The sequence below is a fragment of the Papilio xuthus genome, unplaced genomic scaffold (genome assembly GCF_000836235.2).
Source record: "Papilio xuthus unplaced genomic scaffold, Pxut_1.1 DF827542.1, whole genome shotgun sequence".
Taxonomy (NCBI): Eukaryota; Metazoa; Arthropoda; class Insecta; order Lepidoptera; family Papilionidae; genus Papilio; species Papilio xuthus.
This window is the reverse complement of record NW_013531107.1, coordinates 4,823,251-4,849,067: the sequence shown is the minus strand read 5'-3', so window position 1 is coordinate 4,849,067 and position 25,817 is coordinate 4,823,251. Positions and strand designations below refer to the sequence as shown.

General features: G+C 34.1%; 1 protein-coding gene across 2 annotated transcripts; it reads right to left on the bottom strand.

Moving 5' to 3' along the window:
- Positions 1 to 3,076: 3,076 nt before the first annotated feature.
- Parn (poly(A)-specific ribonuclease) lies at positions 3,077 to 25,458 on the bottom strand. 2 transcript variants are annotated; one of them, XM_013313849.1, is made up of 14 exons: positions 25,284 to 25,457; positions 24,859 to 25,209; positions 24,572 to 24,704; positions 24,039 to 24,194; positions 23,470 to 23,602; positions 22,997 to 23,118; positions 22,441 to 22,559; positions 21,835 to 22,077; positions 21,301 to 21,387; positions 20,671 to 20,819; positions 19,772 to 19,818; positions 4,144 to 4,175; positions 3,479 to 3,600; positions 3,077 to 3,341 (listed from the first exon to the last, which is right to left on the bottom strand). In XM_013313849.1, exons 1-14 carry the CDS (start codon positions 25,300 to 25,302, stop codon positions 3,096 to 3,098), a joined length of 1,959 nt encoding a protein of 652 aa, XP_013169303.1. In that variant the 5' UTR covers positions 25,303 to 25,457; the 3' UTR covers positions 3,077 to 3,095. The 2 variants fall into 2 exon arrangements, with proteins under 2 accessions (XP_013169303.1, XP_013169304.1); XM_013313850.1 differs by lacking the exon at positions 3,077 to 3,341 and adding an exon at positions 15,317 to 15,435 and having other exon boundaries at positions 3,545 to 3,600; positions 25,284 to 25,458.
- Between the last annotated feature and the right edge of the window lie 359 nt (positions 25,459 to 25,817).

Here is a 25,817-nt window from a genome sequence, read left to right as displayed (position 1 = left end):
GAATGTTTGGATGGATGGATGGATGATATCTAGGATTCATGGATCTCGTTGATATTTGGCATAGATGTAGAACATAGTCTGGAAGAAGATATAGGCTACTAATTCAGTTTTTTTTTTAATTCCACGAGCATAGAGTTGCGTGCGACAACTATAAGGTGATAACTTTGAAAATTTTACAATAATAAAACCCAATCCTCAGCTCAAAACGAATACTGGTCCACAGTATCAGTACTGCAGATGCCGCGGGCTTGCACGCGCTCGCATCCGCGTTGATTAATCTCATAGTGCGTAGCCGCCGGCACTAGAGCCACTTGTGATCCTTGATTTAGACTCCATCCAGTCGTTTAAAATTCATTTCATTTAACTTTAACTTTAGCAAGCATGGCTAAGTTGGGGTTAAACTTAGCGCAGAGTAGAACCAATGTATCGCACAGATCCTCAAGTTTTCACTGCCCTTGGATTTTGGGCAAAAAAAACTACTTTCCTCATCGCAATAATTTCAATTTCGAGTTACATTTTAACATAAGTGTTGATTTGTTTCAGGTATTCATATCATTCAGGTATTCATGGGACATCTGAAACTTACAACTGCAACTACAACGAACTACTGGCAGGTGACAAAATTGTCAGGTTAATAAAAAACACTAAAAGCATTCTAATTTTGTGATTTTAGGTCCACTTCGCGTCAAGAATACTTTGATTAAAGAAGAAGTAGCTCCACTCGCGACTAGGGTTTTAGCGGTCTTGTGGGTGTACAGTTTCTTACTGGCCTGCTAAGTCCCAAGTCGCGGTGGTCAATACAACACTAAGAAGAAAGAAAAAAGAACTTTTTTATTTTTATATCAAAAATTGTAACTCGATAACGCTGTGGTCCCTATATTCAGTGGGCCTAACACGAATATTTACGACAAGCGCCTTCGAATCGTCATCTTATTTGTGTCAAAATTAGACATTTTTGGTGTATTTACCAATGGCTGTACGATGGCGCATGTAACAAATATTCGTCTTAGTCTCACAGTATAAATAATACTGACAGTAAAATTTTGAGGTTATAAGAAATGATTGTATGACATTTTTAAAATCGATACTAAATCTTTCAAGACAAGGAAAACGGCATTTGGATAACATCAACCAGTGTATCACGGGTCAACTGAGATTGACTGACCTATCGATAGTCGGTAAAGATTTAAACTGAAAGCTTTGGAGATCGATATCGACAAGCAAGGTCGGAGGTGCCTAAAACTGGTGAAGTGTTAACACCATCCGTCTACCCCCTATGGTGTTTTGTTTTCTCTATCTATCATCTTAGTATTAAGCCATATTTTAAAGAGAAACTTATCGTGGTTTTAGAAAGAAAAATATCAATATATGGATAGTTTTTAGGGTTCCGTACGTCATAGGAAAAAAACGGAACCCGTATAGGATCACTTTGTTGTCCGCCCGTCCGTCTGTCAAGACCCTTTTTCTCAAAAACGCGTGAAGGTATCAAGCAGGAATGTCAGGCAGGTCGATGGTACTATTTTTTTGTACCAATATTTAGTGATATTTTTCGCCATTTCCGTCGATGTCTTTTCTTGGTTTTTATCAAAAGCTACGATGCAATTTACAGTTACATTTTGGTATAGTAAATATAAATTTAAATTTGTTTAAAACCATAAATATGTTATAGAGATGAATTGTTATTCATTAAAATGTTATTAATTTAAATGTTTTATTACTCCGACTTTGTGACTACTTAATACCAAAATAGTCAAAATAACAGAAACGGAGAAATACATAATTTTATACATAATTATCTTACAAATAAAACATCACAAAAATCTATAGAATACTTCTGCTTCCGTTCCGGCTCATCGTTACATTAAGGTTGTTCGTAATGTTAAAAACAAGGCTTGTATAATGTCCAATGTTCGCGGCGTACATCAAAGCTTCATTAACATGACGAGCCTTATTTAATTAACACGTATTGATGTACAATGGCACAATTAGTACTCTCTACCATTTACAGAACTGTATAAGGCAACGCACAACTGTAACGGACTATACAATTACTTGGATGTAACATTAATAAATTGCTTAAATTAGCAAACGACGGGAAAGTCGTCTATGTAACTTATAATTTATAAATCTATTAGAATTAGCTGTCGACTCCGTGCATTCTTAATTAAAAAAAAACATAATTAGTAATCTATATGTTCGTACAGATTATGTTAAATATGCCAAATTTCATCGATATCCGTTCATCTGTTCTGGAGATACCTTCAAACATCCATCCATTCATACATATAAACATTCACATGTATATTAGTAAAATTACTAACATATTACTCGTAAATATCAATATATGAAAACAATTGAAGATCGAAGCTAATAAAATTAGTGTCAATATTAACCTACATTTTGTTTTATTTTTAAATGTTTTTATACCTAATGTTAAGATGTAGAAATTGTCAGCGAAAATAGCTTCAGTTCGTATTTCAGTTCGTTTCCTTCGTTTAGGAAAATCAGGAATGTTGTTGAAGATGAAAACATGAAACATGAAGATGTAAGTGTTGCCGTATAGCTGGGGTTTCAAAGCGGCATGTGCCTCCCTTTATGCAATGCCCTTGGAAATCCCAAACGTGCTGGCGATGACAATCTTCGACGACGTCAACACATACTAACCAAAGGAAGATGGTGAAGAGTTTAAACTGTTACTCTTGAAAACTTTTGGAGTGTCTGTACGTAATTTCGAGAAAAATATACATTTTACGAACATGATGTATTTTCATTGTTTATTCATTTTTGTCTGTCAATCTGTCCACAAAGCCGGGTAGCCTCCGGTACAGCAGGACCAATTTTGTCGGTAAGGTAGCTGATTCATACAGCCATATTATAGCTTTCTTTTTAATTCTCCACTAGCAAAGTCGCAGGCAACAAATATTCTTCTATAGAATTGTTATCCCACGTCTGCACAGATTTTGACGATATTTTGCTACATCGAGGAAGCCACGTAGGTAATTCTACAGGTCCTACTAGTCCTCTGTAATATGATCCAGACTTAAATGACATTAGGTAATAAATAAAAATACAAATAGAGAATCGAAAAAATTTACTTAATCCCAACTATCGCTTTCTTTAAAAGCGGCCACGCAATTGCTAGTGGCGTTACTATCAAATTTATCTACGGGTATATTATGTTTAATTTCGCTTTTGTCGCGACATTTGTCCACGTTGTCGGTGGCAGCGTGCGCTTTCCGCCGACCGTTCGAGATGGCTGCCAGGGGGCGTTCGTGCGCGGGCTCCTCTGGCTTGGATCGAGTGAGTTCCGGCTTTTTATGCGGTGGTTCCAGTTCATCAACCTTAAAGATAAAGTTACAATAAATTGATTCAAAATATATTTTTTTATCCTGATAAAATCAAAGGAATATATGTTCAATGTATTATAATTTACATCTGTAATATACATTTTTTAATCTTAAATCAAGTAACAAATAACCTGGAAGACGCCAGAAGATGTCCGTTTTCTGGGCGGCGGCTCCGCAGGCGATGATACACTGGTGGACCGTGGCCGGGATTGTTGCGGCGACGCCCGCGACGGCGTCGGGTTACCCACTGATCCTGCCACGTTAAATAATAAACGTTGAATAATAAAATGTATAAAATGGTTTTTACCTTATGTCTGTATAAAACATAACAATACGTTTTAAACGGAAATTTTAGTCTCAGACACCCACGGTTATTTTGCTTGATTTACACTCTATATATTATAAAAAGTAATAAAATTAATATTTAAAATCTTATAACGATATACATATTTCCTTCATTCACAATGATTACTAATTTTAAGTTACCTTCTCTGCTAATGATAAATCTTGAATACTCGGCGGCCATATTTAAAATTTGAATCGAATATTACACGAGCATATAAATACAGAAAAAAAAACAAAAAAGCAATGTTGTCGGTTTGAATAAAGATTGCTATTTGATATGCTTCAAGTCGTAAAGCGAACGTATCTATGTGAAATATAAGCAAAGTGGACATTTCAACAACAACAATGACAGAAAACAGCTTGCGAACAAACATAAAATTCATATTATAATGTCTATTATATTTGTGAAGGTCAAACATCGCCGTTAATAAGTTCAAAACAAAACACAAACCTTGTCGCACTCTCGAAAGGTCAGGCGAACTCCTGCAAATAAAACAGTGCATAAAAATATTGGAACAATAACTAGAAAGTTGATACGAAAACATAATTTTTAGATAATAAAAATGATTAAAAAATACATCAAACGTACATGGACTTTATTGCTTATTTAATATAACAAAGGCAACCGTTTCGATCTTTGCTTACGTAAACAATGAAATTAAAACAAAAATAAAAGCTAAATTACTCAGTGTTAGAAAAGCTTTTGGATGTGAAAGCTTTTTCTATTATATTTTTAATATTATCAGTTTTAAAACTTCTTTAAATTAGACTTAATAGCTGGTGTTAAAAGCTTCTCGCGCATTTTATTACAGTCGGCTTCCACTGGTGAAACACGTGTCTGAACATTCATTATCTGTTATTCCAGAGATTTAGTTGTATGTTTTGTATAGGTGTTTGAACAATGGAAACCCACCGTAATATTTTACGGAGAATAAAGTCGATTAATCACAGTTAGTTTAAATCTCATACCGATACTAATGCCGATGTTATTAATAAACAAATTCAAAGATTAAAAACACGCAACAGAAAATACAATTTATATTTGTTGATAATAAAAAACATGTATGTACGATTGCTTGGAATTTTATTTAATCGATTGCAGGTGAACCAATTGACGGTTTCTTTTGAATTTTACGTTCACGATCAAAGGGCACGTTCGCGCCGACTCCGAGCTAATTGGTATTGGAACGTAACGACTAATTGCGATGTAAGCGCCACGGCCAGGGCCTGCATTCACCTGTCGCCTGTCGCCTGCCTAACAGGACGTAAACGGCCCTAATGCGACATGTCTTTGCGCCAAATTACTCCGATTTCTACAACCATTTCGCATTTAAAAATACTATAAAACAATTTCAAGTTAAAAAGCACTGCAACTTGTTACAATTATTGTAACATTTTACAATATGCATGATATTAAAGCTAAGATTATAATAAATAAATATTAGAAAAGTGTTAATTTAATCCTAATGATCCGTCATGACAATGATTAATTATACGTAATATCGCGGTCATTTTGCAGGGAAAAGTAATTCGAACTAATTTAAATTACACATTTTAAACCAATGTAGGAGGTTCGCTACATTAATGAAAAAAGGGTTCCGTTTTTTTCCTATGAGGTACGGAACCCTAATAAGAGTAAGATAGATTCCTTATACTAAATAATATCAATATATAGAAAGCTTTCTAAGCTGTTTTAATCATCTCGCAACAAATTAATATCTCGAAAACTTTTTGTTCAACCCTAGAGTATTAGTCGTTGGCGACATCCCTAGCGGTACAGTGCGATTGAATTCTTCATAAAATCGATTCTTACGTGGGCATCGTTACAGACATCGGTATGCCCCCGGTGCGCGGTGGGTGACTTTTTACGCGCGAAATCGTACGACCCTTATGAATCATATTTAATATTTATATAATACAGCAAAACATTGTACCAAGTGCAACGAGTCGGTTCATCCATCAAATACACTCCTAATAAGGCGGTAGACGCGCCTTCGTCTATGACATTCGCCTTACCAACTATTTGATTGACTTGTAACTGAAGCTTTTTTGTAATCAGACGCTAATAACCTGAATTCCCGCCAATACTCACTACGATGGGACATTTGACGTTAGCTATAATATTTATAATCACTTTAAGGTTATTATTGAACTTAATTCCAATAATAATTGGCTACAGTATACCTTTAATTAGGGTCACGTATTGCATTCTGTCTTCAAACACAAACGAATTAATGCAGAATTCAGTCATCGTTGACTGACAGGACAGTATGAATAAATCGCTCACTTGCCTTTTGAAGAATAATGTATAACGGAACACGAACAAATGCTGGCAGCTTTGGAAATACAACTGAAATATATGTACATGATAGAAAGGTCTGTCAATTCTCCGTTTGGTATTGTTTTGAAAAATTATTCGACGCAAATCCAGTTTATTTTGTATAACATTTCATTAAATCACTGCTTAATAATACTTGTTTTGAAATTTAAAAAGAAATTGTTTGTTAAAACTTTTTGGTAAATTTCTTTTTTGTTAAAACATAATACGAACAAAACAAAATTAAACGACATATAAATTGTTTGTTTGTGAATTGCTTGTTGGTCGATCTTTTGTATATTTTTTCGCAAATAACTTTGTTTTACTTACTATTATGATTCAAGTATTTGTTGGAAAATATTTCCAATTACCGCTAAATATCAGAAAGAAAATGTCTGAAGATACCGCTTACATCATCAATTATTAATAAAAAATCTAGTTATATAATAACATCCATAAAGAAAATATTAAATAAAAAAAGAAGAAATCGAGCCAAATGAGTCATTATTTTTTTGTAATTAATCTGATCTGTACTAATGACATAAATTATATTAAAAAAAACTAAACAGTAATACTTTCTTACGATGTATACAATGAATGATTAAAAACATGGTCCAAGACTATTAGCGAAGTCCGCATATCAGACGTCTGGGAATCTCTATCAGGCTAGATTTTTTTCAAACATTAAGTAAATGAGAGTCACAACTAATTGACCATTATACCATATCAATACTCTTTATATTAAACCATTACAACACTAAATTTAGACTACGATAATCTTTACAATTGTATACATTGCTGCCTCTGTTCCTTAAATGAAAAAAATCTTTAAGTATTAACAAGTAATGTATATGATAGTAGACAACATTTTCGGCGTTATTTTTTTTAAGAATGCCGAGACTTGTACCCGTTTTAGGACAAGTACTTTCAACAAAAATACCACTCTGGCATTACCTTTATTTTTCTACGTTAAATATTATAAAGATATCTTGTATTCTTCTAAGAAAGTGATGACGTAATTTCCTTTTATTCATTTCCAATTGAGTGCTACCATTCTGAAACATTTCAAGTCAGCATCTCGTCGTTAAACGTAAAATTATATCCATCAGGATTCCTTTAATCTTGATGATTAGTTGTAAAAAATACCACGTCGACTGTAGCCTATATAAGGTAGCTACAACAGGACGGCGCCAAACGAACATCGGTTCCTTAGGGTATGTTCACACTGACCGGGGCAGAGAACACAGCAGAGTTATCGCAAATAATATTGAGCTTTATGTTATTGAAAACAAGATTTAATATTACTTTTCACGTCTATTTAACGCAATCTTGATAAAGTGCAAAGTAAAATTAACTCTTATTTCAATCTCTTAAAGCTCGATTTTATTTGCTATTAAAAAATTTGTTCTGCGCGTCGCCCCGATCTCATCGAAACCAACTCGGAACTTAATGTAAGGAAGCCTATGTTACGTACCTGTCCTATATAAATATCTCACTTCTTTTAGTACGCATTCACATATAATACAATTTTATTAACAAAAAACAATCCGCTTAGTTGATTTCTTAAAATTATATGTCATCGTCATTTTAATTATCAAAAATCTATTTTTAATGCTGTATAAAGTAAAGTAAAGTAAAAATAAAAAGCAATCTAGTACAAACACCGAAGAATATATATACATAATATAAAAATATTATGTATATATATTCTTTACAATTATTACTTACTTTAGAATACATTTAACTTACAATTATTACTTATAGCATTAACCATGAGTTTCTGAGCCCGTAATCTCCGTTTTAAAAAATACCGTTTTCTTTGTTTAGTCAAATGTTGCGATATGTTTATTACAGAGATTTTAGTGTCAGAAACCCACTGTAACGGGTTTATTTTTTAAATTTTTGAAATTAGAATTGTTTTGATTGTTTTGAATTCATCTCATCAAGATCCAGGAAGATTTTAAAAAGGAATGTACATAGAAACCGTGTTCAAAGTAACATAATACCTTAAGTTTAGGTGTGCGAGTCGAGGCGGACAGTTACGACTTGAGGCCACCTCTATTTATTGTCGCCGTATCGACAAGCGTTGGGCACTGGGTAAATCACCCGCTACGGGTGTTAGGGTCGGCTTATATGGCGACAAACCAATTTCGGAATCGACTCCTATAGACAACTTATCGGGACGTGCGAATACGGTTTGCTGAATAAATAATTCGAGATTTCGAAGCTATGATATCTATTGTTACGATAATGGTGGAATTAGAAAGAAATTTTACTTTTGTTTCTATTTGAATGAGAAAACGATTAACAATTTTTTTTAAAGTAATCAAAATTAGAGTATGCAATATCGAAAAAAAAACACTTTTCGCGAACACGATGTATTTTCGTTGTCTTTATATGTAAAGTTTGTTTTTCTGTCTGTCTATATAACCGTAAATCCGTGTTTGTTCCTTGTAATATAGACGACTGGTCTAATTTTGACGGGATTTTTAACAAAAGGTAGATATATGCTGTTTTTATTATTCAGCACAGACGAAGTTACCGGCCACCACTAGTTCCAAGTATAAATTTTCATATTTAAAATGCAATTCTTTAACACGATACAGTTAGCTATACGATAATAATATTTGAATTTTAACAAAAGAATGTGTTTTAGAAATTACTTCATAATTCGCCGATATTCTATTTTGTTAATGGTATGGTGATCCATTTAAGGCGGGCCACGATTCGGTCCTTTACCAGCAACACCTCAGCTATCGACAATTGCTATTTCATTCACAAATGCATTTCATTTCCTTACTCAAACAAAATCTACATTTGGTCATTTCTAAATTAAATTTAAACTATTAAATATTGATTTCTAAGACGAAAATATCTGTATAAAACATATCGTCATCCCTGTCATTATCTTTGATAAAAGAGAAAGCAATATATTTTAAACGGGGATTACGGTTTTAGAAACCCACGTTATATAGAAAACATACATGCATTAAGAGAATTCTAATAATCATTTTTTTTTTTCAAAAATAACTATAGTTATACCGAAGGAAAGAGGAACAACATAATTAAATAACACTAGCTGTCGCCCGCGACTCCGTCCACGCAAAAATTAAAAAAAACTTTTAGTCGCAGAGTAATATTATATAGCCTGAAGCCTTCCTATATAAATGGACTATCCAACACAACGGACTAGTAGTTTCTGAGATTAGCGCGTTTAAACAAACTCTTTACTTTATAATATAGATTCGTCATATTGAATGTAGAAAAAAATATGAGGCAAAATTCTGAGCATTCTTTCGGCTTATCTTTTATCATACGGAGTTCTAAAAAAAATTGCCAGACGAAGCAACCTTTTAAGCAAGCTTATAAAACACATATTAAACATAAGTTAATTATAGTGGGATATCAGTAATTGTTTTCGTATTATTTACTTGTCAGTTTTTTTGTTTGACATATGTGGTTATGATTAAGCATCAATTATTCAGACCACCCACCGTACAATCTATCCGCAAATCACCTGTTTTATTTATTTTCCTATTCCCTATCTATCAATATAAATGCTACTGTTAACGTTGACATTTACTTAACTATTTAATAATCTATTAAGCGTAGGCAGAGGCGGCTTTTAGATGGACTATCGGAATTTAAAAAATATAACCGTTAAAAAGCTTTGATACCTCCCAAGGAGCTAAATAAGAAATTTTTTATAAAGAATTTTTTAAACAGTTTGCGGAATTATGATAAGTGGTAGTAATTGAAATTGTTATTGGTTTTATATTACGTACACCATGTAATTACTAATTTTATAATTGTGAATGTTTAGATGGATGTTTGTTGGAAGATATCTCCGGAACGGCTCAATGGATCTTGATGAAATTTGGCACAGATGTAGAACATAATCTGGAAGAACACATAAGCTTATTTATTAAGTTTTTTTTAATTTCGCGCGATCGGAGTCGCTGGTAACCGCCATTACTTACAAAGCAAAGATTGTATTAAAAGAAGAAAAGAAATGGCACGATTTTTTTTCTTGGTTCCGAAAAAGATTGATAGATGTGGGTGATGAAAAATTGTATCGTACACATACTATTGATAAAAGATTCAGAAATGTTAGATAGGGGTAACACCGGTAGATCCTGGCTCATGTATCGCTAATTGACGTGGCGACTTGGCGACGTGACGACGGCGACGTGGGCCAGCTGACCGCGACACGATGCGACACCGCCGCACGTAATTTGCCCCGGACACGTCACTCAGTGTAATTGGCCGATGCCCGCCATTAGCTAATGAGATCTGCGATACGATCGCGTCGGCGCGCGCGCAAAGCCGACGTCGAATGCGGCCCGTTATGACCCCATTTTTAGAGGCGACGATTCAGACTAAATGTCGGAATCGTCAAGTGTAAATTGCCCTATTGGTACTGACAGTTGACGTTTCAGATGAACTATTAAGATAAGTTAAATCACTGCTAATGTACAAACATCAAGAAAATCCGACATTTACGTATAATTTTCGATCCATTCACTTAAAATGTACTCAATAACAACCAAAGATCGGTAAACATCATTGACTTTATATCAAAGACCTCTGGGACACTCGCGGTCAAATGGTATTTCCATATAATTACTTTAATAAATTAAAATATCTGCCCAAATACAAAAATTATCGGGTAGTGTAAAGTGGCTCACGACGAGTCCGCGAGGCAGGTGACGGAAGGCGGCCTGATAGCTCCCGTCAGCTTGTCAAGACGCGAAACATTCGACGATGCTAAACTGAAGACTCACAGATAGTGTCAATGTATGTTAAAAGTTTAACGCACGCCTCATTAAAAATTAAATACTTTATGTAGAATATCGCTAATTTAATCTATATATGTATGACAAAAAATTTCAATAGGATATGTATAGCATGGTTCAAATATGTAATCTTAGATATTCATACTAAAAAATAGAATAAAAGTAAACAGGAAAATGTGGCTTGTTAAGTTTAGCAATGATAAAAATGTGTCTATACGAGAAATTATTAGGTGCGCAACTAAGTTCCTTGTGTTTGTCAGTAGATGGCTCTAGCAGTAAGAGCTGGTCGATTTTGACATATCCAAAACGTCATGAACCAAGCTTAGACATATGGTAAACAAACCGTTGCGACACATGAGTGATTTTGTTTTAGCATTATATATTAGGTGCGCAACCAAGGTCTCGTTTTTTTTGATAAAAATATAATATTAAGATGTCATCTTGACACATCTTTTCGCAATTCCAAAATAACCTCTAATCAATTTTATTAAAAAAAGAGTTTAAACTTTAACTAACAATATTATGCGTATTTAACACGTGTACCAAGGATTATAAAGTGCCTATTCCATTTCCCAATTGACAGACAGATTCTAACTTCGTTGCAGACGCGCGTACAGGGCACGAGACACGCGAAACGATTCCAGACGTTCGTCTCTCGATCCTTTGATGTTGGCGACGGTATCTTCATGAATTTATAGACCGGCTAGATAACTTTAAATACAATGCTTTCCAACGCGCCGAACCGAATGCTATTTAACGCGAGAACAGTTCGTCGTTACACCACCAACATTTACAATTGACGTTTGACCGACAATCCTAACAAGGCATAAATTATTTTTAACGATTTACTATGAAGATGCTAAGCATTGAAAATAATTGAATAAGGGAAATGTTAATTTTATTGCCATTATGAAGGAAAAGCTTCTTTCTTATTGCAACATAACTTGTTTAAAACAACCTATATTATACTGTAACAAAAGACAAATAAGAACAAAAACAATAACTGCATAATAACATTAATTTCAGTGGCTTTTCTATGAATATGTTAATTCCGTATAAAGGGCTGAGACAGATACGAATTTGTCTTTGAAAAGGGACAAGGCGTTACAAACAAAAGGGCAGACGAGAGATAACCTGCGCGCGCGCATTCAGGCCTCGTTTATACTGACGGTGTACTAATGACGCCGCCCGACGCCGCCCGACGTACTTTGTTGTTTTAACGACTTGCTATTAGTTGCTACGGAACAGTCTTTATTAGAGACATAGGTGGTCTTGTCTATTTAATAACATTGTTTTAGTTTGAGCTTGATATAAAATAAATATAAAAACTTTTTTGAAATATAAACTTATCATTTCAAACCGCAACATAAGCACAATTGGCACAAGGAATGCTTACACATCCACCAAATTAAATGGTCTCCCTTTTAAAAAGGTTGGGAAAGCAAATCACACTTAGTATAAATTGATATCAAACATTACTTTAAAGTGATATTGCATTGAAAATAAAACAACTAACACTAATTATTTAAAAAAAAGTTTAGTTCTGCAATCATCGACTCGGTACCGTGTCAAAGTAAATTAAATTCGTTTATACTATTAACACGTTAGCTGCCATGTCTAACTATATGTCCGACAAGCCATACTTCCATTCAACACCTCGCTGTGGCTTGTCGGACGCTTTTTAATCGAATTGTTGTATACAGCGTGACTCGCAAGGCCCCATAAAGCTTATAAACAGCGGGTTATATTTTTTTTGTTTTTCGAAAAATCATTCTGCAGCTAACGTGTTAAAGATTATTAAAAAGCGAGCCTATTAACATTTAAAAATATTTAAACTTTTAAGCGTATTTCAACATCAGTTTACAGCAATGTATAAAACGATGGCAAGTCGGGCACCCCGACCGCGAAGTAGCATTTACGAGTTATCGAGAACCTAACAAAATATATTGAGACACATATAGCGCTATTTTATAGCTATAAATAAAGGAATTTATAGCGACGGCCGGGCACTACAGGCAAGATCAGCGCGGACGTCAGTCACGAACGTTTAAATCACTGCGAATGTGTTGCCGAGACCGCACCAACCCGCGCCAGCGACTCGACCCACTTCGCGGCGCGTGCGCAACTAGACGTGCTATCGAACACGCTTGCGCCTCTATAGCACGTGCCCGAACTAATAGCATTCCTGTTGCTTGGTGATCTTTCACACTTCATTCTAACAGTAGCCTGACATAATTAATTCGAACTGAGGATCGTAACCCGTTTAATGTATCTGAACTTTAACCATTAACTGACTCTCTCTTTAATTTTTCTGTTTTTAAATTAATGAACACATTGTGACGAGTGATTGACAGTTTGGTACGTTCAAGATAAATTTGTACCAGTTGGTACCGTAACGAACGGACATACAAGCATATTTGGGCTTATATATGTACTTACACATAATAAATTAATAGAGAAAATGTGTACAGCTGCCCGAGTTTCACCTAATTAGGTGCCAAAGTTGGCAAAACTTGCATATCTAATAACGTCTTCCGACCCCGATTGGGAAAGCAAAGGTCACATTTTGCATATAAATATATATTTTAATGATGTGTCAAAACTATCAATAAATGGAACTATAAGCTGCATAATAACATTTACAAACGGTCTATATCACCTAATGAAGCCATCACTCCCGCTGTGTATACTTTATATTTTTTAAACGTTAACTTTTGTGGGCTGCGACATTTGCGTTGAAAGGAACGTTTAGCTGTCCGCACCGCTCGTTAAGGGATCGCATCAGCATATCTTGCGATAGCGCGTGCGACCGACATCCTCGCGAAAACGCCTTATTTACACTTCATGCAAAGCGTATATCTATCGCTGTAAGCTTAGTGGGAAAGATAAACGTTTTTAAGGTTTACTAAAGAGATTATTATCGATATCATTGTATGTCGACCAACCAATATCTTTGAAAGTATTTAATCCGTATCCGTAAATGGTCCTACAAAAGCTAATATAATTTCTATTCATTTGTCCTCTTTTAAAGTACATAGATAATACCGTTATTTACATTTTTTATATTGTAGTTATACTATAGGTGAATAATGTAGTGGTTCAGACGGTTTCAAGCATTGCCTATAACATAAATGATGGCACATGGTCTTTAGCGAGTGGGTAGACGTGTAAAACGGCGCAAATCACGGCGTAAACACGATGCGGGATAGTCCGCGCGTGCCGATGCTATCACCCCCGCGGAGTTACGTTGTTTACGGCCGCCTCCGCTACAGACCGACGCTCAACACGCGACATGCGATCCTCCTGACCCCACTGATCCACTCGAAGCAACGACTAAACGAACGGTAATTCGATACTTAAACACCTTAAAAAGTCTAGTATCTAAATCCATAGACAACTTTTGTTTAATACTTTCTTTTGTCATTAAACTAACCTGATGTTTCATTTCATTTAATGACTTTTATGAATGTCCAATTTATACAATTATAAAACTATTTTTACCTCCCTTCTGGGGAACAATGTCTAATTTCAAATCGACATTTTCAGCATTAAATAGAACAATACTGGACAGAAACACAATTGAACAATACGGGAAGGTAAACTCCGCATAATTTTGTGCTGGTAAGTAAATGAGAATAGAATATGATAGCACGTGTCTGCGGCATGCAAATGCGCGCGCATTAAAATGCAAGATGGCGGAAGCGCGCACGCGAGGTCGCGGGGTCGCGGTATCGCCACGCGCCATTGTCCGAGCTACCGACACAGATTGCCATAAACATATATTTCCTATACATAATTTTTTTTCAAAAACAAAATCGATGTCCGTCTATGATTTTTTTTTCTTCGGGAACCTATCAAACATCTATGTAGGATTCGATAGGAATCGGTTATTCTTCAACTAACATGATTGAATAGTTAATGTCACAGAAATTAAAAATAACACTCTATCTCATTTATGACAGACTTTTCCAAAAAGTTACGTTTATAAATACTTTAAAATAAATACCTAAAATCTTTGCGATTAAAATCCATGAATTATTAAGTCAATAAGTTGAAAAATAAAATAGAACCATAACTTGCATCCACAACGTGGTCACCCTAGCCGTATTCTCTCACGATCCGCTAAATCGCAGTTTACAATGGCACTGCTCGCTTAGACTAGAATCCCGGTGAAACTCTCCGTAATGCAAGGAAACACTTCAATTATTTACCCCGCATTATTAACTAAGTTAGAAAGCACGTACAATTTATATTTACGTCTTAAATTCATACAACAATAATCTCATGTATCTCTAATACCTTTCTGCATTTTGAAAAACATTTAATATGAGTTTGGTCCCTCGAGCCGGACTTCTTCAGATACTTAGCCTTCAAATTTCTGAATACATTGAATTGATTGTCGAACATCCTGGGTTTTAAATGAGTAAAGTCTTGGTAATAATCACACCTCCACATAAATAGTTGAAATATAAATTGTTTTACTTATAGTTCCAAGTGATTCCTTGACTTACTTCCTCAAGGTATCCACGGAGAACGCGGCATCATAGGTTGAAAGCCACATGGCGGAAGAGGACGCATATGAGGCCAGAAGCCACGGGGAACCAACGAATTAACGGACGTCGTGCGATATCTGAAAGACGGCACTCTCATAGCAAAAGCCGACGACAAAAGCAACAATGTATCTCATATTTTCTTCATCTTTTTCATGTCAATAAAAGAAACACATATGTTCAATACAGCTGTACGAGTAACTTATTACAATACTCAAACAAAACTGTTAGGGGCCATGAGAACCGTGTAGACATTTTACTCGCTCGAATCTTAAAGCGGGCTTCGACTGTGTGTCACTCGTATTAATAAATATTGTTGTCCCTGTTTTTCTAAAGAAAATATAAGGGACGACAATACGTTAATAAAAGTGTTAGTACAGTGGTGTTCTCGAGCTACGATATCATATGCGTTTCCTAATCATATTTTGGACATTAAATAAAACCATGAAATACACAATTTATGCCATTATGCCTCCTGAGCAGCGCTACTGGAGATAGCAATGATTTCTTAAGTATTCAGCCAATTTTCTTGGGGACGATTCATGAATCTCGAGACAATGATTGCTATACTTTCTTTACACATGGACCGCACAACCACGAAAGCGAACCGGAATCGAAGCGAAGACGAAACACGGCACGACAGACGAAAACGAAGCGAAAATGAGACTGAGTAACCGTTAGTTTCTGAGACCGAAATATCTGTATAAAACATATCGCCATCCCTTTCATCTTTGACAAAACAGATATAACAGTATGTTATAAACGGAGATTTTGGTCTAAGAAACCCGCGGTTAGTCCGATAGCATTCCGATCTTCTCTCGTACTATAACATGACAAAGTTTCAAACTTTATTCCGCTTCGTTACTGATTCGCTTTCAAGTATGCAGAAGTAAAAGTACTAGAGTTGTGTAGACGTTATTAAATCCCCTTTAATATTTTTAAATTTTTTACTATGCTGCCTCAAGTAGCGTATCACAATACAAGAAGGAAAGACAACAATACCATTATTCTAAAGTGACCAAAATACTAATTTAACTAAACATTTAGACATTCATTACATGCAACACTGACCACCGCTAGACCAACGACAATTTTTGTGCGTTATTTTCTATCTCATTCCAATTGTACGCCTAAATTACGTAAACAGAGAAACGTCAAATCCCATACATGGCCGCCATTACACTGTATCAATATTTTAAACACATGAGATAAAGTAAAAAGATATATAGGTTGTATGGATTTATAGTATGGTTAAGTAATGTATTATTATGTGAGAAATGATATTTTATCGAAAATATTTTAAGATTTAAAAGTTATTAGGTAAAATGTGTACTTGGTTGATGGTTGAAAATATTTGATAATCAATTTCAATATTTACTTATATTGCGTATTCATACGTAGAAGTTTTGGTACGTATAAATCGTTCACAAACCTCAAATAAGCAAACAACTGCTGATAAACGCAATGTCAATGTGAAAAGTCACAAATGCATGGTACATTTTAAAAAAATGTTATATGCAAAAGGAAGTTGCATAGTTAAGAAGGTATTATAAATACTTAAGTAGATCTTTATGACCGAACCTAAATAACACCGTACGATCACCGATCTTGTCATTTTTATAGGCGGTAAAATGCCTTAAAAAGTAGCCAAAATACACTTTTAGTTTTAGCCTCTTTCTGTTACGAAAACGCCTACGTATTTTGCATAGCAATTATGAATAAACGTTACTATGTTTAAGCTTCAGGAGCATAAAGAAATAGCGATGAATAGGTTTAAAATCCTAAACGTACGATTACTTAACCCAAAGTGTAACCCAAAACTACATTTACACACCGTATACCGTAGAGTTTATCACTTAATATTATAACTTTTGATATATGACATTTTGAAAAAATACCATTACGCTATAAAAATAAAAAGTTATTACACTTATTATAGCATAATAAAATATGATTTTAATTTCATGAAATACTTATTAATTTACTTAATATTAAGCGTCAATAGCCTAATGGTTAAGGGTACGGATTTCCGATCACGAGGTCGGGAGTTCGAATCTCGCCATTCAACTATTGTCGTGAACCACATCCTAGCACTAGCCTAGAGCTTAGTTGTAGTGGTAAAAGATATAATAAGTTAATTTAAAGTTAATATACAAGTTAATTTAGAAAAAAATCTGCTAATATTTTGATAAAAAATATAGTTATGAGAGTATCGCCCTATATACTTCGCTATATTTTATCCGATTACATTTAATTTTACTTAAGAGGCATCATCGTACGTGCGAAAATTCAAGGATTTTAACCTTTTGCTTAATAAACATTAAAAGACAGTTAAATTTCAATTAAATGAACTAAATAATCCTAAACCTCAAACATTTTATCATCAATTAAGTTTCCTAAACGTTAAACAAACAATATGACTCGAACGGTTACAATCACTATGGAGGGTAGATTAAATAAATAAAACAAAACATTAAAATTAATATTTATTCAAAACACAATTGAGATCCGACTCCACAGTAAAGAATCGTTAGAGTCACATGTTCACAATAAACTCCTAACCGTTTCCACTGCTATGACACTTTTATTCACATATGTTGCCATCTCTTACATTCTCTTAGAACAAACAGAGACAACATGTCAATACAAGTACCACGGCAGTGAAAACGTCAATAACGTACATTCAAAGATATTCAAAAAATCATTTATAGAGCGGACGTTAAAGTGAATTTCTAACACAACCATCTGAATAACAAAATTACTATTATCCCTCTCTTTAAAAAGAATTAAGACAATTAAAATTCAGTTAGACAAAATCAATAGCAAATCCCACATGACAAAATGGCGGGTCAAACAAAACTCGTTACCATGGTAACGTGGTTCAATACTTCGGTTTGGTACGTTGTCCTGTCTACATGGTTGTATATCTTTGAGTACGTTCCTACAAAATAATAGCATAACAAGAAAGCCTTACCTTAAAATAATTTGTGCTATAAAAAGCTAAGCTTAATTATATTCGAAAAGACTTAAAAATATATTTTAATATTCCTAAATATGATATCGCATAGTCGCAAAAACTCTTAAAAGCGTTTTATATGTCTTACGTATTAAATAGCCTCAGCTTATATGTGTTTATTTATAGAAAAAGTCAACAAACAACATGTATCATCACGACCTATAACCCGAGTAAACCATAATTCTATTCTCAATATATTTATTAATTCGGTAATAAATATTTTGATAGTAAAAAAAATTACGTAACCCAAAGACGATGTCTATGACCTTCTAAAAAGGTTGTCCTGTCCTATTTTGTACCAATCATAGGAATTGGTATGGCGTAATTAAATCGGATATTCTCTCATTTGTTTTGTATATTTTTGATTTAACTATGTTTCTTTTTTTTAATGTTAATCATAAAAAAAATATTTTTTAAAATGTCTTCATAATATTGGAAAATGCAAATGCATTAAAAATAATCGTGTATAAATATATAATTAGTAAGTAAGTAGTATTAGGAAACCTTACATTAAAACCTAATCTATATTTGTTGCTGTTAAAATTTTTTTTTTCCTAAATTTGCTAAAATTTTGAGATTTTTCATTGTGTCAAAAAGCCATGCTTACAAATCAACATTCTCAAACACATACAAAAAATACAAGTAGCGTAATAAAAAAAAAACTTTCAAAAAATTAGAAAAACACAATTATATCAGTCGAATAAATTAAATAAAAACACTGGCTAATATTTCAGCCATTTAAGAGAACTTTAAAATAATTAAAAAAATATCACTATCATAAATGCATTCGTTTTTTGGCTGTTCTAAATGAGTTTGCGTCAAAAAATCCTAAAAAAAAAAGATAGCAAGATGCATATTTCTTATTTACTAGAAGAAGCATTCTGAATAGTTATAATCTGTCACAAATCTTTTCAAACTGTCGCAAATAGAAAAACTTAAGCATAACTATTGCAGTAAGCTATTTGTTGCGTTATAATAAAATTATATTAGCTCAAAAAGATTTGCGCATACAAGCATATAAAAAAGCATTACAAGCATATACAGCATGTCCCAAAATTCATCAAAAGTATCAACTTAAAAGAAAAGTTACAAAAGAGTTGGATTTTTTTAGTATTTTTACTCGTATATTCGTAATTATCAATCTGGCTATACACCAATACAATTTTATCGTTGAATTTTGTAACACGCTGTATAATGCATTAACCAGACTGCTAATTTTTATTAATTTTAAAAACCAATAAAGCGAAAATTCAATATTAATTTTAGTATTTTATAAATGCTATGCAATTGAACAATAATATGGTAGAAAATAAAAGTTAGCCAGCCAGCAAACACACACAATAATAAAATATAAAAAGATATTAGACTTAAGCAACAAGTTTCGAAACATGTTTACGCACACAGTCGTCATCGGCTGACGGGGACGCTCCATCACTTGGCCTGGCGCCTAATAAATAAACAAAAAAAAATTAAAATCACGATTTAAATAATACTAAACAGCTTATAGTTATTTATCTATGATAGAATTTCTTACGATGAAGGTAAACATCGTGAGAAGAAATTCAATATGTGTGTAGTCAACCCGGACTAGGCCAGTGTTGACTATGGGCTCCAAGTCTCTTAATGGGGACATATAGTGGGCTGATGATGATCATTTGGTCATATTAACCCTTTATATAGTAGGATATATTGTCGTAGTTAAATAATACAAACTTACCCTCGGCCCAAGTCCCTGTCCCACACCATGTTGGGGGAACGAGAGGGCGGCATTAAAAGTAACACAAGCTTTGAGCTCAGTTGATTATAAAAATCTTACTAATATTATATGTAATAATTTAGATGGATGGATGATTGTACGTATCTCCAGAACTGTTGCATGGATTTCATGAAATTCAGTATAGATGTAGAACAAAATCTGGAAGCACACATTTGCTATGTAATTCTGGAAATGTGTAGTTACCGTGGACTATGTTTGATTTACTTATTGATATCTTCGCAACAGTTCAACACATTTTATTGAAATTTGACACACCCATATAAAATCTCGATTAACACATAGACCCATTTTTAATTTGCAGAGGAAATTAATACCTTTATTTATATATATAAAAAAAAATTGCTGTTCGTTAGTCACGCTAAAACTAGAGAACGGCTGAACGGATTTATCTTATCTTTTTCTTGAAATGTTTAAAACGTGAGAAAAATACGAATAATTGCCGGAAACTAAATAAGTTTTTTTTTCATTCCAAGCGGCCGGCGTCGTGGGCGACAGCTAGTTGGTAATAAAATGAGTTCTCACCCGAGGTCCGTTAGCCTTGTAAGCTGCAAAAGGCATAAATGATACGCGGTTGTTCTCCGTGAAGACGCTAGGTACGAAGTGAACCTGGTCTCGCCGCATCAGTGCCACCAGTGCGGAAGTCTCGTCCAGGAACTGCACCGTCACAGGACCTGATGCCACCAGCAACATTAACCTCCCATGCTCATCACGTTACAGTTCACAAAATACTGTTCACAGTAAAACTATACTTGTTAAATTAAACAACGCATCTGCATCATTACTTATTGAAGACAGTGAGAAAAAATCCTAATAAAGCTTGTATGGATGTATGGATGGATGTTTGTCAGAAAGTATCTCCAAAATGGCTGTATATATGGGTCTCGCTAGAATTTGTCATAGATGTAGAACATAGATGGTAAAATACATACCAAATAAGTTTTTTTTAATACCGCACACACGGATTTACGGGCGATATTCAACACTTTGTATATAATACTTCACTCTTCTTATCCTACAATTTGAACAAAATTATGACATTTACAATAATAACATGCCACCTTCCTTGGAGTTTAATTTAATATGAAGCTAATATTAAAATTTAACTAGAAAATTTAAATTATTTTTTTTTCATTTGTAAAAGTGATAACTTACCGAGGGAACTGAATATCTGGCTGATATCACTCCTCTGCCAATCTTTGGGGAAAGTTATATAATACACGTGATCCCTTGACGGTGTCGCTGGAAAGGAAAAGAGAAATCTTACTTATATAAATGCAAATTTTTGGATGGAAGGATAGAGATATCTGCAGAGCGGGTCAACAGATGTAGAACATAGCCTAGAAAAACTCATAGACTACTAAGTTTTTTCAATTCCGCGCAGACGTAGTCGCGGGCGACAGCTAGTTATTTTTATACATTTCAATGGATGGCTTTGACTATGAATTTGATACAAACAAGTCAGTCTTTATAGGCCTGTAATTACAGTCTTATTAAAGACTAACTTGTTTGAAAAAGAAAGTCTTATAAAAGTAAAATTCTTTAGTTAATTATAATTTCCTATTTTTATTGAATTCTACTATAGACCTTAAAAACCAAAGATAAAAGATTTTTTTTTTATAACTACAGAAAAGTCAAATTCAATCTTTACTTTTTAAAGACTGAGGTTTTTTTTTAATTTAAACTTACGATCAGGTCCAGTAAGATTCATATAGGGGGAATCTTGATACGCTGTCTTAGCGAGGAACAGCTTATTGAGGAAAGGTTTGAGCGCTGCGCAGTCGGGGTCGGGCATGCGTTGCGGACGGTCGCCTCGCATGCGCGCCAGGTGCTGGTGCATCGCGAGGAAGCACAGCCCAGTCACGTAAGCGTCAAAACCAGCCTCGTGCAGCTTGTCGTCAGCGCGACGGTAGCCGCGACCTTCCACTGATTCTGTAAATATTGTGAACCAGGGGTGACCAACTTGATTACATCGGACAACTGTTGTACTGTTTACCTATTTTACTAAGAATTATTATGGACAAAAGAATGTATGGATGGATTTTGTGAAAGAGGATGCGTAAGGGAGTGAATTGAGATATGACGGTTGATAGAGATGTATGGAGGAGTAGTACATACTGTGCCGACCCTCAATAGGAATAAGGACAGGTTCTTTATGATGACTAAAAATTATTATAGAATTATTATTGAACTGTTTTGAAAAATTCTTTTACTGTTAGGAAGCCACACAGATATATCCAAGCTCAGCCACATAAAAGTGAAAAGCTAAAATTAAAAAAAGTATATTTTTCTTACCAGCTTTAGGAAGCGAGAACGGAGGTTCAGATAATGTTGCCAGCAAATGCTCCAGCACACTAGAGTTCACCTTGTCTTTGAACGGTGGCAGGCTAGACATGTACTTTGTATCCAGTAACCTGTGACAAAATAAAATTTATAATTATTATTATATACTAGCTGTCGCCCACGACTCCGTCTGCACGGGATTAAAAAATAGATAGTAGCCGATTCTCAGACCTACTCAATATGCTCACAAAATTTCATAAGAATCGGTCAATCAGTTTCGGAGGAGTATGGGAAAGAAAATTGTGACACAAGAATTTTATACATATAAGAAGATTAAGCAAGCCACTTTATAATAAAACCTAATAATGAAGTAAGCAAATGATCCATCCATCCATACATAGTAAGCACTAAGCATTTGCTCTTATAATATTACATAGACAGAAGTATCCCTCTAATTTTCTTTATAAAAACCATAGAATTTTTTTTTTCCATAGTAAACTCATGGGGATAGAAAATAAACAAGATAGAACCTTACAAAGATAATGAAAATAGTTATAACTTAACTCACCTGGGAAATATACAATGCGCGAACTCCTTGAACTCTGGGTATTCAGACGGCAGCGGTTGAAAGAAATGGTTTAGGGTGTGAATAACATCCAACAGCATGTTGTGACCAATCACCAACTTTTGCTAAAACATAAAATAACTAAATATTACTTTCATATACTATAGCTGTCTTGTCTTGTACGTAATTTTCTATGCCTGAATATATTTTCTACATATTTTAAGAAGACAAAGTATTAGAAATGCATTAACTATCTTACTATTATAAATGCAATGCTTGGATGGATGGATGGATGTTTGTCAGAAGGTATCTCTAAAATGGCTGAATGGGTGTTGGTGATATTTGAAGTAGATGTTGAACATAGTCTGGAAGAACAAGTTTTATTCTTTATTTCGTGCGGAAGGAGTCACAGGCGACTGCCAGTTTAGTCTATAAATACATTGTATTGCTAGCATTATGAAATTTGTATAACTCACCGATTGGCTGATCATTCGAGCTACTTTGGAGAAGCCAACTGCCTCTTCCACTTCTTCCCACTCTTTCTCCTTCTTTTCCGTATCTTTACTCAGGCCCTCAGCTTCTGATTTCAGTCGGGACACCCTGAGGACCCTGTATTAAAATCACATTTTATTCCTAATCAGCTCAAGAATATCTTTACCTAAAAACTAGCACTGTATTATATTCAGAGTGATATGTATGTATTTCACATACTTGTATAAATTTCGTAATTATATTTAGCATTGGTGACTACTGGTCGATTCTCGGCCATAATTTGTCAAAGATTTTTTATTTATATTATAATAAACACTTCATAACATTCTGTTTCAAATTTCATGTTAATCCACACAATTTCCTTTAAATGGGTTACAAACTATATCACTTCAGAAATAAATGATTTATATTAATAAAATTACAAGCATTGGTTCGTTTTTTTAATTTATGTATTATATACTATATTACCCTTAACTTAGGGTAGGCTCCAAGCCCCTCGGTGGGGACGTATAGTGAGCTGATGATGATGATACTATATTACATAGTATAGTACCTAGCTCTGTTGTCCACTATTTTTGTCTCAAGAAAGGCTTCTTTCTTGAATCGACTGCCCAGCTCTTGGAAGAGCAGCCGTCTGATGAAAGCATTGCACCGTTCTATCTCCATGGAATCAGCCTTCTTCTCATCAAGGAAGACACGAACCCTTTTACTGAAGACAATATGTTAGCTTATACAACTCCACCAAAGTCTCCGGTCATGCTTATTCTATGTTAGGGGTAACTAGACTTTACTTCATACTGGCCTAATGATTGTACAACTTCAAATGCATCTTCGGTTTAAAGATCTTTATTTACTCATAAAAAACACAAAGTTTCGCTTACAATGAGTATAAATGTAAAATATAATATAATATATCTTTGAATATCCTTCCAGCGTTTACAGGTTACATTAAAAGTAATGTAATATGTACAGTAAATGCTGTAAAGACAGCAAGAATTTCAGATAAATGTTCAAAACACTTTCCTCTGGAATTTTTTTTGTAACATAGTACATGAAGTAAAATGAAGTTACATTTATTCCACTTACCATATGTCTTCAATTTGTTGTTTATTTTCATCTGGTATGGGAATATTATTATTTCCGGTCACATAAGATTTTTGACGCTCCGTTAGATTTTCACGTAAGCGAGTCTCCATGGGCTCAGTCATATAGGATATACCTAAGATTATTAAAAAAATTAACATTACAAAAGTGGAACACAAACTTACGCTTAAAATTTCAATTTTTTTAAATTTTCATAATGAAAACAGCAAATATGATTTTATCTGTGAATGTGAGCCTCCTTATTGTTGATTGATACTTGAATATATTACCTTCTTTTATCAGTTTATTGAAGTCAAATCCTTGAGATGATAGAAAATCTAAACTGGAACTCTGACAAAGGAATACTTTCTCAGGTCCAGGGCGTCCCCGTGGAAACAAATAGAAATTATATGCATCGTTCATATAATACTTCTTAGTTTCATTCCAATAAAAAGCGCACAATCCATATTGGATAAGCAAAAATTCCGTACTCCCCTTTAACAAAGTAGCATAGTACTCTTGAGGGGAATCGAACATAGTAACGTCCCGGCCATGGATAATACCCGTAAACTCTGCATCGATCACTAAAAAATCAGCTTTCTTTATCGATTCTTCAATTAAGGGGAGACATTCCCTAAAATCTGTAAAAAAAAAGCAATAGTAGTCTTGGATGCAGCGATCAATAATTACAGCAATATAAGGGATTGAGACTCACTCTTTCGGGTCACCTCCATTCTTCAGTTTTGATAATTAAATATTAACATTGACAAAAATATATAACACTATATTGTTATTTCAATAGCTTATTATGAAAACAAATACAATAATGTTATTTTACAAGCGCGGCATACTGTGCAGTTTTTGACAATTCACATTTGACATTTATCGATTAGTACGGCCAGGTACGGCCGCAAATACCCCTTTGTTTTCAATGTGATTTGTTGCCACACTCAAAAATACTAAATTACAACAATCATTTTCTTAATTCTTAACTTTAACAATTTTATACAAGTTCCTTTGGTAGCTTGAATAAAATTAGGGATATTTGCAAGGATTTATCAAAAATGTAGTAAAGATAAGACCTTCTGTTAACCAGGATGGATTTTTACTTGGTATAAAATTATACGTTACAAGTTACCGGAGATAAGTGAATAATACTACGTTATTGGCAAAGAGTATAATAAGTATACTATAGATAAGATGGCGCCACTTTCCATACAAATCGTCCTTCTTCTAAGTTTCCACCCCC

Coding starts and splice junctions, on each gene's coding strand:
- Parn (XM_013313849.1), bottom strand. Junction 24,195..24,571: donor CAACAAATTGAAGACATATG/GTAAGTGGAATA, acceptor TATTGTCTTCAG/TAAAAGGGTTCGTGTCTTCC. Junction 22,078..22,440: donor GTTCTCGCTTCCTAAAGCTG/GTAAGAAAAATA, acceptor CAATATTTACAG/AATCAGTGGAAGGTCGCGGC.